General features: G+C 40.5%; 3 protein-coding genes and 1 long non-coding RNA gene across 5 annotated transcripts; 3 read left to right on the top strand and 1 right to left on the bottom strand.

Moving 5' to 3' along the window:
* The first annotated feature begins 2645 nt into the window (after positions 1-2645).
* On the top strand, positions 2646-6687 carry LOC129581340 (5-hydroxytryptamine receptor 1D-like). The gene is made up of 3 exons (XM_055472341.1): positions 2646-2674; positions 2831-3583; positions 5981-6687. Exons 2-3 carry the CDS (start codon positions 2848-2850, stop codon positions 6430-6432), a joined length of 1188 nt encoding a protein of 395 aa, XP_055328316.1. The 5' UTR covers positions 2646-2674; positions 2831-2847; the 3' UTR covers positions 6433-6687.
* On the bottom strand, positions 6662-8780 carry LOC129581341 (lactoylglutathione lyase-like). Its single transcript, XM_055472342.1, has 6 exons — positions 8314-8780; positions 8160-8242; positions 7900-8040; positions 7659-7726; positions 7389-7478; positions 6662-7016 (listed from the first exon to the last, which is right to left on the bottom strand). The coding sequence occupies exons 1-6, from the start codon at positions 8371-8373 to the stop codon at positions 6928-6930; spliced, it is 531 nt and encodes a 176-aa protein (XP_055328317.1). The 5' UTR covers positions 8374-8780; the 3' UTR covers positions 6662-6927.
* Positions 8613-9955, top strand: LOC129581343 (uncharacterized). Its single transcript, XR_008689487.1, has 2 exons — positions 8613-9300; positions 9490-9955. It is a non-coding gene; the product is annotated as an uncharacterized LOC129581343 (long non-coding RNA).
* Positions 9956-12079: 2124 nt separating this feature from the next.
* LOC129581342 (uncharacterized) lies at positions 12080-13471 on the top strand. Of its 2 annotated transcripts, none has more exons than XM_055472343.1 (2): positions 12080-12203; positions 12514-13471. In XM_055472343.1, exon 2 carries the CDS (start codon positions 12678-12680, stop codon positions 13077-13079), a length of 402 nt encoding a protein of 133 aa, XP_055328318.1. In that variant the 5' UTR covers positions 12080-12203; positions 12514-12677; the 3' UTR covers positions 13080-13471. The 2 variants fall into 2 exon arrangements, with proteins under 2 accessions (XP_055328318.1, XP_055328320.1); XM_055472345.1 differs by lacking the exon at positions 12080-12203 and adding an exon at positions 12231-12251.
* Positions 13472-13480: the final 9 nt, after the last annotated feature.

Below are 13480 nucleotides of genomic sequence, written 5' to 3'. Positions count from 1 at the left end.
GCGCATGTGTTTTATTATTAACGAGGGCTGGTGGAGACAGGACAGTTGCTACGAACAGTTTTGTTAAGAAATGTTGAAACACAATAAAACGAAATGGTCATTACCAAGTGTTCACTGTGTTGTAACTGATGCTTACGATTAGTAATGTATAAGATGCAATACCTGAATCAGGTTTTTAAGGGTAAATGCCTAAATGGAAGGATATAACGAAAAGTTTATCTGCGCTTCGCATTAAAATACCACAATCTTCAGATCACCATGTAAACAGTTTTTATAAGAATATTGTGGTGAATTGTAAGGAACCTGGCATTTTGCCCAGCACCGCAAGTACGGGTTTGCCATTTAACAAGGCTTGTTTATACACCATTGCAACTCTTTAAAAGACGTAATAATTCTTTAAAAGACGTCAGGTAATAAGTACCATTACAATAAGGTACGTCAGGTAATAAGTACCATCTAGAAGCGTACATCGAATTAGAAACAAATCAACAGTTATTTATTAAGTTTTAAAGTGTCTCGCTCAAATGAAGCGTGGTGTGTGCTTAAGTGCCGACAGCGATGTATAGCATTGACAGAAACGTACAGATAAAGCGCTAATTCTGTACAGTCACGTCATGCACAATTCCCTAATCTGAGGACCTTTGTCTGCTCCATGTCGATCATTAATTAAGGCACACGTGAGTGCTGCGGCGTGCTCGAGATCTGCAGCAATCTGAACTGAACAACAGCGAGAGGTACAATAGTACTTAATATTCCAGTCAATTAAAAGTAAACATGACTGAACACACGGTCTGCAACAAGGATAAGGTTGCAACACAACTGCGTTCTTGACTACAAAGCAGATTGCCGGTTGTCATGAATTTCATTTCGAAAATTACAATAATATGCTCGTAATCCTCGTTACCGCAGTTGTTTTTCTGAGCTGCCTGATAAAACTTAACACAGTTTCACACCAAATCAGTTTTACTTAGCAATGCATTCACTTTTCAGTACTGTAATGCATGTTTCGCTTAAAAATATTAAAGTTATCAGGTTTTTCTTGATACACATGTTATGGTAGGTTTCTCTAGTCCATTACCATCTATATATGTTTTAGGTTGTACTTTTAGTTTTGCCATGTATTTGACCATACGTTCACGTGATCTTGAGATACTGAAGATATAGGACTGATCTACTTTTCTAGATCTGGTTCGCCAATGCTAGAATAACCCCGCTTCTTAAATGATCTTCGATAGTCTTTCGTTTTAAATCTAGTTGCACATGCACAAAACAAAGGTCATCACATAATACAAAGCATTTACCGCTCTCAAAACATTTTCCCTTATTCAGTTTCATAAGATAAAAAAACTGCATACGTATATTTTTACTGATTTAAAAATAAGCTGATTCATACTATTAGATAAAACTAACCGACAATAGGCATACTTCTTTGTAAATACATATACACTGAAGTATACTTCTATATTTCTTTGTAAATTCCAGACATGAAATTGCACTGTACAGATATATCGTTAGGAATATGCATCCAGACTACACGCGGTCGAAAATCCAGTCATGACATTGGCGGTACTAAGTGAATAATAATTACCAGGAAGCGCGTCTCTCATGGGTGTAGTTGCAAAAAAGGTGTGCAAGCTGCAGCATGCAACAACAGAACCGGTTAATCTTGGGAAGAAACGATCGCCATAGACCTATAAGTATGCCATTGCCAGCATCTGTTCTGCTTTATTTTCGTATATATACACACTGCAACAAGAAATATCAGAAATTTATTTCTGGTACACCAAAGTGCTGTTTTCATATGAAGAAAAAATAATAGTAAAGTGATACTTGATAAGTAATTCATTAGCCTTTGCAGGAGCGTTGTACTGCGAAGGCCGTAAAGCCGAGCACAATTTTCATATTTTTAGGTTACGGATAAATATTAACTATCATAGTAATGCTTTTAGAATCCTACCGATGCGTTTGATTAATGATCATTGACCTTTAAGCACTTAGTCTCTCACCTGCACAAATGTGAGGTAAAATTTATGTTTGTTCCAAACGCGTACGATTATGAACACAGAAAAACCACAACATTGCTGTACATTTTTTCGACCAGCGAATTCAGCTGAGTCTGAGCTGACACATTTCATCTGATGGACGAGTGTTGACAAGGCCTTATATACGGATATCTTCCCCTAACATATCCGGGTGTGTTAATGGTCTGCCCAGGTCATGTTCGGGCGTCCCAGCGTTGTATGGAAATCATGATTCCCTCTCTTTCTCCTTCTCGATGTGACAACACGTCATCATTTGAGCGGAAATGAGCAGCATAGGTTTCCCACCGCCATGTCCATTATATTATCATTGTATCGTCTTCCCCCGTCGATTTGCACAAGTTTTTTCTTCGTTGATTACAAATGGGCGCTACATAGATACATATATAACTATGCACCATGCTCGCGCGGCGCCCGGATAATAGAGCGCTGTAACGCACGTCAGTCAGTCCTTTTGGCAAAAGCACCTGTACGTGGATGCCGCGAAATCATTTCACTCGATCCTGAACAATATGTTAACTTATACGCGTCCACACAAAGCTAATACGGCCGCACTATTCAGGTGTGTAGTATGCACCCATCGATTCCACAAACGTAAAACTGACTGGGAGCCTTTACGCATATCCGACGTAAATGTACGTAATGCGCCAAGCGTTGTCGTTAACATAGCGACATAATGTTCTCCCTTAATGCAACTTTACGCTAATCACCCACTCCGCGTTGGTCAGAAGCCCAAGAATCCTCGCTAATCCTGTCTTTTTGTTGTAATATTACGTTGTCCACACTTTTAGGACGGTAAAAATGGACCATGAACGAATTTGATGCGCCGGTCAATGGAAGTCGCGGTACGAACTGGTCACTGAAGGGGGCTGTTGGCGACACTTCCGGTTACGGCATTGCCTTACTGGCTGCATCGCAGAATATCTGGGTCTCCATTGTCACCTGGTTCACGGTGTTTTCCTTCTGCGCGTCGCTCTCGCTTAATCTTCTTATCACCATCGTCTTCCTCAAACATCCCCACCTGCGCACAGCATTCAATGTCTACATTTTCAATCTGTGCGCCACCGAGGTGATGATCGCCGTAACGGCCATGCCCATGAATTTCGTGTCGAATATCTACGGCTATTGGCCAGGCGGTGCATTTCTCTGTGGTCTACTGCAGTACAGTAATTTGGTCATCGGTGCCGCATTGCGTTACGGACATGTATTGATAAGTTGCAACCGGTTGTGGGCGGTGGGCAGTCCGATAATTTACAGGCAGCGCCATACCTTCCGGGTGGCCACTGGCGTGGTTTTGACCGTGTGGATGCTTCTGCATTTCGTGCAGCTGCCGGTGGTGGTGACCGGACGCATGACGGTTCGAGCGGCGGATCCCCGGTGTATACTGAATACAGATTCGCAATACGAGATGTCATTGGCGGCTCACATTCTGGGCTTTCTATTCCCGGAAGCTTTTGTTGTCCTGACGTATCCCTATATCCTCTATAAAATTCACAGACGATATTTGCTCAAACGAAATCGGATTAGTAACTTCTTACTAAACGGTAAGTGGCGGTTAATAACTTCCAATATCGAAACGTTAACGAGAGCAGCTATGGACTGTGCTAAGTAATTATAAGATTTAACAGGTGTTAGGCAGTTTCTGTTAAGCTGAAATTTCCGTTCCTAACACAAATTAGGTCACATTACTAGTTATGTCCGCGCTCTTACCCGAGTAAAACAACTTGCAAAAAAAACGTTAACTTGACGTTAGGAAACGGCTAAAATTGACACACATCCGTTCACCTAGCGGTACTTAAATGTTAAACTAACGTTTTTCCTACAAGCTGTTTTACTCGGGTTATACGTCGGAATTAGGTTTTTATTAAATGACTGCTGTACGTCTAACCATAAGTGATGGTCTAACTGAATTCGGCAATCCATCATAAACCGGCATCATCCCATTCTTCCCGAAGGCCGTAGACAACAAAAATTTAAAACGGCGGTGTCACGTTACACCGCCACTTAACAGGTTACTGTACATCGGCTTATCGTTAATTAATCACACGGCAGATGCATAATCGCATATAAATACGAGTATGTAGCAAAGTATGCTGGGCAGCTGGAGATAGGTAACGCAGTTCGTCATTATCATTATTCTTCACTATTTCTGAAAGTATATTTATATAAACAATTTTGTAGTACTTTGATATAAACGGTATTATTAGTAAATACTCTGATCTGCTCTATTAAGGAAATGCGGCAGCAAATCTGGTGCCGACATTAAACGAGGAAATTATACGTCGATAATTTCGGGCTATCAGGCAACAATTTGTTTATCGCTGATTATGAAAATGTATCTTCATGTTCAAAGTTCCGGAGTGATAAATATACTGCCAACGTTTTTTATTATAATTATCCTGTACTGTAAACTATATATCTATATACGTCCGGTACAGTAAACACAGTACAATACATATTACCCCGCATGCGAACATTATTATATGTATGATAAGTAGTTTACGTACATACGTGATCTTCAAATACTCCCAAAATATTTTAACTAAAACGGATCCCACGTGGATCTCAATGGACTATCGGAAGAGTATGAATTATGTCAAAAGATCGCGTTGGGTGTTTTTCTTCGACAGATTTTTTACTGCTCCCGTTCGGGCCACTGTATATTCTCATGCAACATACCTATTTTTATGCAAATAAAGAGGTGAAACCGTGAATGTCAATGGTACAACGATTCGCAGTTTGTTTCCTCGCGTAGTTAATTATGCATGCAGCGAAACAAATTATACGACGATCACAAAATGCAAGAAATGTCCAGTGTCGATAAGCAAAATACTGCTTCCGCTCTCTTTAATAATATGTTTCACAAACTACTCTAATTAGGCGGACAGGAAATCCCAACATGATCATTCAGCATTCTGTTTGCTGCCAGCTGCCGACCGGGAAGGTTATAACAGTATTATTGCAATTTTTTGCTTTCTGAAAATTATTCTACACGAACCCTGAGCTTTATCGATATTCGTTTGAAAACTCAAGACGTTCTACTTTTCAGCGTAACAGATATTGTAATACGACTGCAACCATCCCATCCTCTCACTTTTAACCAAGATGACGTATTGTGAGAGATATTTTAAAAACTTATTACATCGAATTATTATACGAGTATTTACTTGTAGTTAACTTCAGCCACATGGATATTCAACGCGGGCGCCTAATGCAACATACCCTGAATCTGTTTGTAATTCTGTAAACCCGTATTGTATTTTAGCAGGCTTCACATATTACTTATTCGCTACTCTAGGAAGCAAATTATTAAGTAACCTTATGTAACATGTACTCAGTACTTACTTACGAGTTAGTACGTAAATGTGCTCCTACCTGTCATATTAAGAAATTACGGACTAACATATTCAGTATCATCAATTGTAAGTAAAAATAGGGCGACTTCCGCCCGCATTTGCACCGGACGTCTTTATATATTACTGTTGATTCACTATTACTTACATATGCCCTTATATTCGTGCTCCATCTGTAGAAGACTTTTATCGTTTCCAGTTTGTGCCCTTTCTCCGAGAGCTGCCAACGCTCCATGATAGGCAGTTCATAAAGTTCAGTGTTCTCGAATCGACTGTATCGGCAATCATAACCGTCGTTATGAATGACTGCAGTTTTGTCTGCATTCCATTTTGTTATCGATCTACGACTAAAAGGTTCTCCGTAGTGTGACTTAAGAATAATAATAAGAGTAGTATGTAGCAAGACCTATTTTGGCTATACTTAGGTCTTAGGATATCCGATATTAATCATATTAATCATATGCTAACATCATTAGCCTTTTTGTTTAACGCCCTTACAAAAATTTCTATATCAGAGCAAGTAATTACCCGTATAAGGGTTATTTCACTATTATTTCACTATGTTTGTGTATTCGCACCGTCACATAGGTGTCGGAATTTTGGCGGGAGGAAACCGAAAAATTAGTTCCGGCGGCAGTGAACATCATTCATCGCAGGCCAACGAAACCAACACGCCTGTTGCCGGTAATCGCGACATGAACGCGAGATCCCCGAGCAACGGTCGTTCTGCCAGTTCCCAGTTCGGTCGCAGTCCCGATGTGTCCAGTCCCAGCTACTTCCCGCATTTTGCCGCACGAGCCCCGGGTAACCATGACCGTGTCATGCTGTACCTGGTCGTAGCCATCATCATTTGCTGGACACCCAATCACGTCTTTTTCACCATGCAGAGACTGTATAATTACTGGAATCCCATTTATTTTGGGGTTCAGTACTGTATTTTTTATGCCAACTCCTGGATTAATCCCATCATTTGCTATCTCACGCTACACAAAATCAGGATAGCGATCAATGGTCTCTTCAAACGTAAGAAAGCCGCTTAAACTGACGTCTCAAATGGAACTTACAGGGAGAGGGCATTAAACGCAGTTCCAACAACTGTGAAAATCGTCCAGAAACAATTAACTTCCATTTTCTGTAACAAGAGTAAATCCATAAAGGCATTACTGTCGATATCGATGACGATACTCTGCATTGCATGTGCATGACAAGACACTATAGCTAATGGGAACTGGGAAGTATTCTGTATGTGCATGAAATAAACTGATTCGGCCGTGTCAAACCGGTTTATTCCACAAATCACCACAAATCTATTAAACACAATCACGATTTTAAAAGAACGGCAATGTCTTCATTAATGAGCAGTAAAAACGAACCAAACGTATTTCTATGATATTTTACCGGGAGTCAAACAAAAATCGAAAATCAATCGGAAAGCATAAATATGTCCATCAACTGACATTTTTTATAAACATTTCACCGTAGATAAGCAAAAAAACCCAATCAGCACATGATCGAATAATCGAAAGCCCAAGGATTTATGATGGCAGAACAATCTTCTTATTGTTAAAGATTTCGATCCAGTAACCATCGGGATCTTGGATGAAAGCCAAATTCTTCATCTTCCCTACAACGAAGCATGGCTATAAACAAATCCAATCGTCAAGCCCCGGTTAAGGCACTCGGAGCATTTTGCGAAAAGGTGAAGTTCGTATTTCCTTAATTATCGATTCTGTCATGGAATCTCATGGTACTATCCTTTTCAGATAAAACAGGACGAAAAATTCCAAAAGAAAGGAAAGCGCAACACAAGCGTACAGCCGAACGCTGTGTATCGGAGACTGTGTACGATTTATGTAAGATGGAGTAAAATGCAACACACTGCCAACATTAATCCACAAACAATTCTAATACAGACGACTCATGGCTGTCAAGAAACAAACCGGGATGAACGATGAAGTCAGCAATTAATGCACGGTTACTCAAATTGCTCGCTCACCGTCGTTTGGCTTTTTCACAAACTTGACGCCCAGCTTCTCAAAGCGTCCGCAAGCAGCTTCCACATCGGGTACCATTATGCCAATATGTCCTGGAAATCCCACATAGAACTTCAATTTGATCAGAAAACAGTATTAATTAATTAAATACCAATAATACAATAAATATCAATAATACAATAGATACCAATAATATATCATTTATTACTTCATTAATTTTTACCTATTAGCAAAATTATCAATTATTTATTATATCAACGCAAATTCCTCACCAAATCCACGCGGATCTTGATTGCCATTATGGTATTTAAATTCGGGATCGTTCTCCGTTCCCCAGTTACTAGAAAAGAATGTTTCGTAACTCTCGAAAAAATGATACTGCAATATTCCAACAATAAAATATGAACACAAACGCAGTAAGCATCGCCGCCATGTGCGAAGTGAGATTCAGAAGAGCAATTGCCGAAATTCCAACCACCAATCACGCAGATCACTTGAACATTGTACACTTACTGAGTCAGTTCGATGGTTGCTTTACGCGAAAGCGCCCACTCCGCACGGGCTGTTTCGTCTTTGGGAATATCAGCGTCATCCTCGTAGCCCATGAAATAGACGGTGAATTTCATGGAATCGATGCTCATTGCTTTGAGAAGCCTGTGCAATAAAGTGCCAAAAACCATGTCAATTGATTCATAACACTTTAAATTAACAGGCACCGTAACGTTAAGAAGGTTTGTCGAATAACGTCAAAGCACCCGCATACACAGACACACCTCATTCCCAGAATTCGGGAATAAAAATCCAGTGAAACCTTCGGGTCTTTAATGCGGTACATGGTTTGCTGCATAATAAAGTCCTGCAAAGCGGTTGCGGATAAGAGACCGGGGAGAATTTGAAAATGCGAAATCAACTCGACAATGTACTCACGTTGGTAGCCGGATCGCGGGAAGCAACAGCTTTTTTAACCTCTTCCTCCGAAAGAGCCATTTTCCTCTGAGTACTCGCCCCAAAACTTTTGTATAATATCAACACAATTAAATCATAAAACAGCTGAGTACTCTGTATTATCAAAATAATAAACTGCAGTTTACTGTCAAAACGTGCAAAATCTGATCAAGTGTCAACTGCATACACCAACAGCAGAGCAGAACAGCGAAAATATATTATGCTTGCTGAGTGGACGACAACCCCCGTGGACGGCAATTATATGGACGGAAGGGCGGTGCCATATTATCGCTGTCCTGAACAGCTGATTTTGGTTCTGATTTTTTAGATTTTTACTTTTTAGCTACATAGTACGTATCACAACCGGTGTATTACTAATTATTTCAGCAAAATGAAAACATCGCTAAAAGTGGCCACAGTTATTATGTAATTTATGCTGATTTTAATTGTAAGATTCTCTTTACTTCTGTTTTCCTGCTTGTTATTAAGTAAGAGTTTCTCGCCGGCCCCGTGTGACCGCCCACCAGAGCTGCAACCGCGGAAACGCAGTTCTCCAGGCGCAGGCCGACTTTTTATTTTTAGATTCCTCTTACAAGTTAGTCGGTTTGTGACACACCCACGAGGGAAGCTTGTAATCGTTCTGAACGTGCTACACTGTAGGAGCAATCCTGGGAAGCATGAATCATGGAAAAAACTTAGGCAGCTGCGTCAAGTTTGTACATGCGATGCAGCGGAAAGTGATGCCCAGAGCCGAGGAAAACCGCACGGTGGTTACCGTCGGAAACTTCCAAACTAACACGGATCGGCGAGATATATAAAGCTGAGCTTATGCAGAAGATTTTCACAAGTTTCTCGAGCCCTGAAACAGTCCTAAATTGAACGATTGCACGCTCTGACTAGTGAACGCTTAAAACTTAGAAGCGTTGAAGGAGTCATTTTGATTAAATTCCGTTGACCATAAAAGTACCGGTGAGTTGTGACTTTATGCTAATTCGCAAAATCATATATATGGCAGTAATTTTTATATTTACCAGTTTATATAATATACAAATTAGATTTAACAGTTTAAGGAGGTTGTGGCCAAACATGTTGGTGAGAGTTTGTTTTAGCGGATTTGTGGAGAAGGTCCTTTTCTAGCAATGTTTTTTTTGTCTACAGCGTTTTCAAAATGGACAAGAAGGGAGTTGAACAAGGAGTGGAAGGCCCTGTAACCAACCAGAAGGCGAATCTCGGCCACAACAATCCTGCTGGTGACCTTAAGGACAACAGTGGCGGTGGCCTGGAAGCCCACCAAAGGCAGGACGGCAAGACGGGCGAAGACAAAAAACTCGATGAGAAGAAGTAATCCAGACCAAACTGCGTGATGAATGTTTGTGAAACATCTTAATTGATTCTGCTGATTTACATTCTGTATTACGGTGACTTTTAACAGTAACACAGTCTGATCATGATGCATCGCCCGGCAGCATTAAGTCGACTTAAGCTTATATATGCTGTTATTACCTAACTGTAAATATTTTGTTTCTAATATTCGCTGTTTTATATTATGCCGTACGTACGACTCTGGGTTTCAAGACCCAATGAGCACCAGAACAAAAACAACGCAATAAATGAAAGTACAGAAGTGTAGTCTCTGTCTGCTTGTATGTACTGTAGTACTGTATTAGTTATGTTTGCTAATCGACCGGAGCGCAGCGAAGGTCCTCTAATTCAGCGAAAACGAAAAAGTGTCTGTCTGTCCATGTGTCTGTTTGTCCCAAAAGAGCCCCGATGACGTCATTACTGACCGTTCTCTATGACGTCAGCCACCAGTTAAATGATAGTGATGCGGTGCCACGCTTAAACATGCCTTGTAGAAAGCTGTATGTCTATCCATCTGCCTGTCTGTCCCGCAAATGGGAGGCAACTTCGTTATTTCGCAATCTCTTCCTTTTCCCGCTACTACCTTATTAGGTCATTACTTCCTTGTCCCGTAACTTTCTTATTTCGTGAGACGTCAGAATTCCCTTTTAAATCATTGATTACTCCAAAGTCCATCCCATACATGACGCGCAGATAGATTAAATCTACAAACAGATTCGCCACAATGCTGGTGACGCGTTGAGAAAATTGCCTTCGAAAAGCGAAAAGGAGAGTTAACAAATATAAACGAGAAAGGTCATGCGGGCAGGAAATAAGCAGGCTGTGAACAATGATGTGAAAAATCTTGCCGGCCACTGACGGGTGATTAAAGTAGCACTATGCAACTTGTGCAAACATTTATACTGTTCCGTCAGTTTTAATAATTACCTTTACAAATTTCGAGTTTTCCACCCAGAAACATGGCTCCATGGCACTTAGGTTACCTGATATTTGGGTTACAAAAGAAAACTTAGAAGCCTAATCAGCCCAGATAGCTCGAACCCCACCCCTTTTCTTCATAAAGACTGTCATGACCTATTACGTACGTAAGTACTCGTACTGTTTTTTTACCGGTGAATTTTTTTTAAGGCTGCTGTTGGAACAGTGCATGACAAAAATATTTCAAAATCGGCCGGTCAGTTCGCTGTCGCGCATTTTCATCTTATTTTTGTCATGCATCGTAATTTTTCAACTACGCGATAAAATTTCAGATTTCTATGCTAACGTAACCTTAAACATTTGAAGCCCTCTTTCCTGAATAAAATTTTTTCACGGGAAGTAAAAAAAATAGCACGTTCCAGGGAATCTTAAACCTCAGAGGTCGGCAAATCCACCAAGGGAGGCCAAATCGCTGCTTTCGTAGCTTGGCCAAATACTACATTTGAACAATACAATTTTGACCTTAGAGTCGTTTCATACGTTTTGCTATCGTTTTCGTTCTCTGCCTAAGAAATCACATGGGAAGACGGGAAATATGAAATCAACCAAGTGATTACAGGAAGAAAACCTCAATCAACCTGACGAATCATAACTCAGTAAACTCAAATCTCAATAAACTTGACGGCTTGGGCTCGGACTAACTGTAATCAAGTTTTAAAGAAATGAAATGTGAAGACAAGGACTTGAAAGCCGCTTTCGAGCTGCGATAACAAAAACTTCGTATATTGCCATTTTCAAACTTCCCTCATCATTTCGTCGTTTTGCTTTCGGCAACATTTCCGTTTTCCCTTCTACGGGAATGAAGTCGGAACAAACAACGCTTAACCAAATCAAGGAAGGAAATCATTCAGCCGCCTGAAACATTTTTCTGAATATTGTATACAAGTATGCCTCGTTAAAGTTAAACTTATACATTGCAACAGCTTGTCAAGTCAAGTACGCATCACAAACCAGAGATTAACCACATCCAATACTTAACGCCGCGCTCCGGTCTACCAATGCACGCAAAAAGTGCATTTTCCTAGTTAATATAGTTCCATACAACATTTCAGTGCAGTAATTACCAGTAATTACCGACCCTACAAATTTAACAGGGTGCGGTACTTACGCGTACACTGGTATTTTTTAAAAAATTATAATGATTAATTAACTATTTCGTTCATAGAACTACGGATGTATCATGTATGGTACGCTCTATAGTGCTCTACCGAACCTGAAGAAGTACGGCTGATGGTAAGAGGTGAGAACGCGATATATAGAAAGGTAATGCCGTAATGGTAAATTGGTAATGGTATTAAAGAAATTAAAGAAGAAGCAAGAAAAACGTTAATTCTAATAAATGATAATAAAATCGCTATCTGCACATCATACTAGGTACTGTTTATCTATACTTCCACTTGCCACATGAAGTATGGAAAAATTACACATCAGATTCGGACGCCAGTTCATCCACCGTTCACCGTTTTACATAAAGTATGATTTTTTAATCACCGTGCTGCACTCACTGTTATGCTTGGACCAGCTTGGTGTTGGTAAATTTGTTTGTTTTTTGAACTTATGCTTACTGTAAAAAGCATGAGGTATACTTATGAGGTATACTTTAGCATGAGGTATACTTTTGGAGTATACCGCATTACTTTTGTAGTTGTAAACTTGTAGTTGTCACTTCTGCTCTTCGTGGTGTTACAGATATATGTAGCTTTTTTTTGTAAAAACATCGATTTCATTTGAATTGGACATTTTGTAGTTTGTGTTTAAATCCGTGATACCAGGCTGATGAGATTTATGGTTAGACTGCAGTAATATCTGTAGTTTTAAATCGTTCTGCTGCTGTTCCTACAGTTCCATTCTAAGCGAATCAACAGTCATCTCGCTGTTTTGATCTTCCCGCTTCCGCTTTCGGCTAACAGTTCTGATTTCTACTCAGCAAGAACCCCATAGCCTCCAATAATCAATTATAAATTACATTCACCTCCGTATCTCATATATTCTGGCAATTCCGGAAAATGCATTTAGGAAGTGTGCTGATGCGTCCCATGGTGGAGACGGGATACGCGCGACGCATCGCCAAGCTGGTGCGCATCATCAACCTCAAGCCCGTTGATGAACTGCACTTCCAGTTTGATCCCTTCTTCGACGGTAAGGTGGAGTCGATTCGGGAAGCGTTAAGACAGGTATCAGCGGAGAAGATCCAGCGCAGTAATCCCCGCATTGACATCAAGACGACCATCGTTGACGACCGCAGTCAACCCTTCATGCGCGCCAAGTTCGCCGATGGAGGCATCTACAAAATCAAAACCGCCAATCTGACGGGCGTGCAGATCCTCGAGCAGCTGGATCGGCTCATACTCCAACGGGAACCGCGGACATGGGAGCAGACGAGGTTGCCGAGAAGCAGGGGTAAATAATGCTGCGCACAGTGTACAGCTTTGTTCGGTGCCTCTCGTTAATACAGTTGTGAGCTGTCAACTTTGTGTCATCTTTGTAATCGAATTTTGTTGACCTGCTGTTGTACGAGTTGCTTCTCATCGCGAAAAACAAAGCTGGATGGGCCTTTCCAGTTTGTGCAAGTTGTTTTCAGTTCGAAAAAGCCGGCGAGCTCGAATTTTCAAAATGTTTACCTTTTGAGGTAGTCAAGACTTCTCTCAAATTGCAAGAAATTATCACTTTCTTGAAGTCTTTGTAAGCGAGTTTTGTTAATCGCTACTTATTGTATGAGTTCCTTCTCACTGCGAAAACAAAATTAGATGGGCTTCGCTACGCCAGGCAAGGCATAAGTACTTATCCGTAGCAGAACATTAATCGGGAA

Source organism: Paramacrobiotus metropolitanus, unplaced genomic scaffold (genome assembly GCF_019649055.1).
Source record: "Paramacrobiotus metropolitanus isolate TYO unplaced genomic scaffold, Prichtersi_v1.0 Parri_scaffold0000005, whole genome shotgun sequence".
Classification (NCBI taxonomy): Eukaryota; Metazoa; Tardigrada; class Eutardigrada; order Parachela; family Macrobiotidae; genus Paramacrobiotus; species Paramacrobiotus metropolitanus.
Note: the sequence above shows the minus strand (reverse complement) of the source record. Positions and strands in the feature narration are given on the sequence as shown.

Bases quoted from the DNA above. Each gene is read 5' to 3' on its own strand.
- LOC129581340 (XM_055472341.1), top strand. From the start codon at position 2,848: ATGAACGAATTTGATGCGCCGGTCAATGGAAGTCGCGGTACGAACTGG. The intron at 3,584-5,980 runs GTAAGTGGCGGT...ACCGTCACATAG, and splicing joins TAGTAACTTCTTACTAAACG to GTGTCGGAATTTTGGCGGGA.
- LOC129581341 (XM_055472342.1), bottom strand. From the start codon at position 8,373: ATGGCTCTTTCGGAGGAAGAGGTTAAAAAAGCTGTTGCTTCCCGCGAT. The intron at 8,243-8,313 runs GTGAGTACATTG...ACCGCTTTGCAG, and splicing joins CCCGCGATCCGGCTACCAAC to GACTTTATTATGCAGCAAAC. The intron at 8,041-8,159 runs GTGTGTCTGTGT...TTTATTGCACAG, and splicing joins TCCCGAATTCTGGGAATGAG to GCTTCTCAAAGCAATGAGCA.
- LOC129581342 (XM_055472343.1), top strand. From the start codon at position 12,678: ATGCATTTAGGAAGTGTGCTGATGCGTCCCATGGTGGAGACGGGATAC.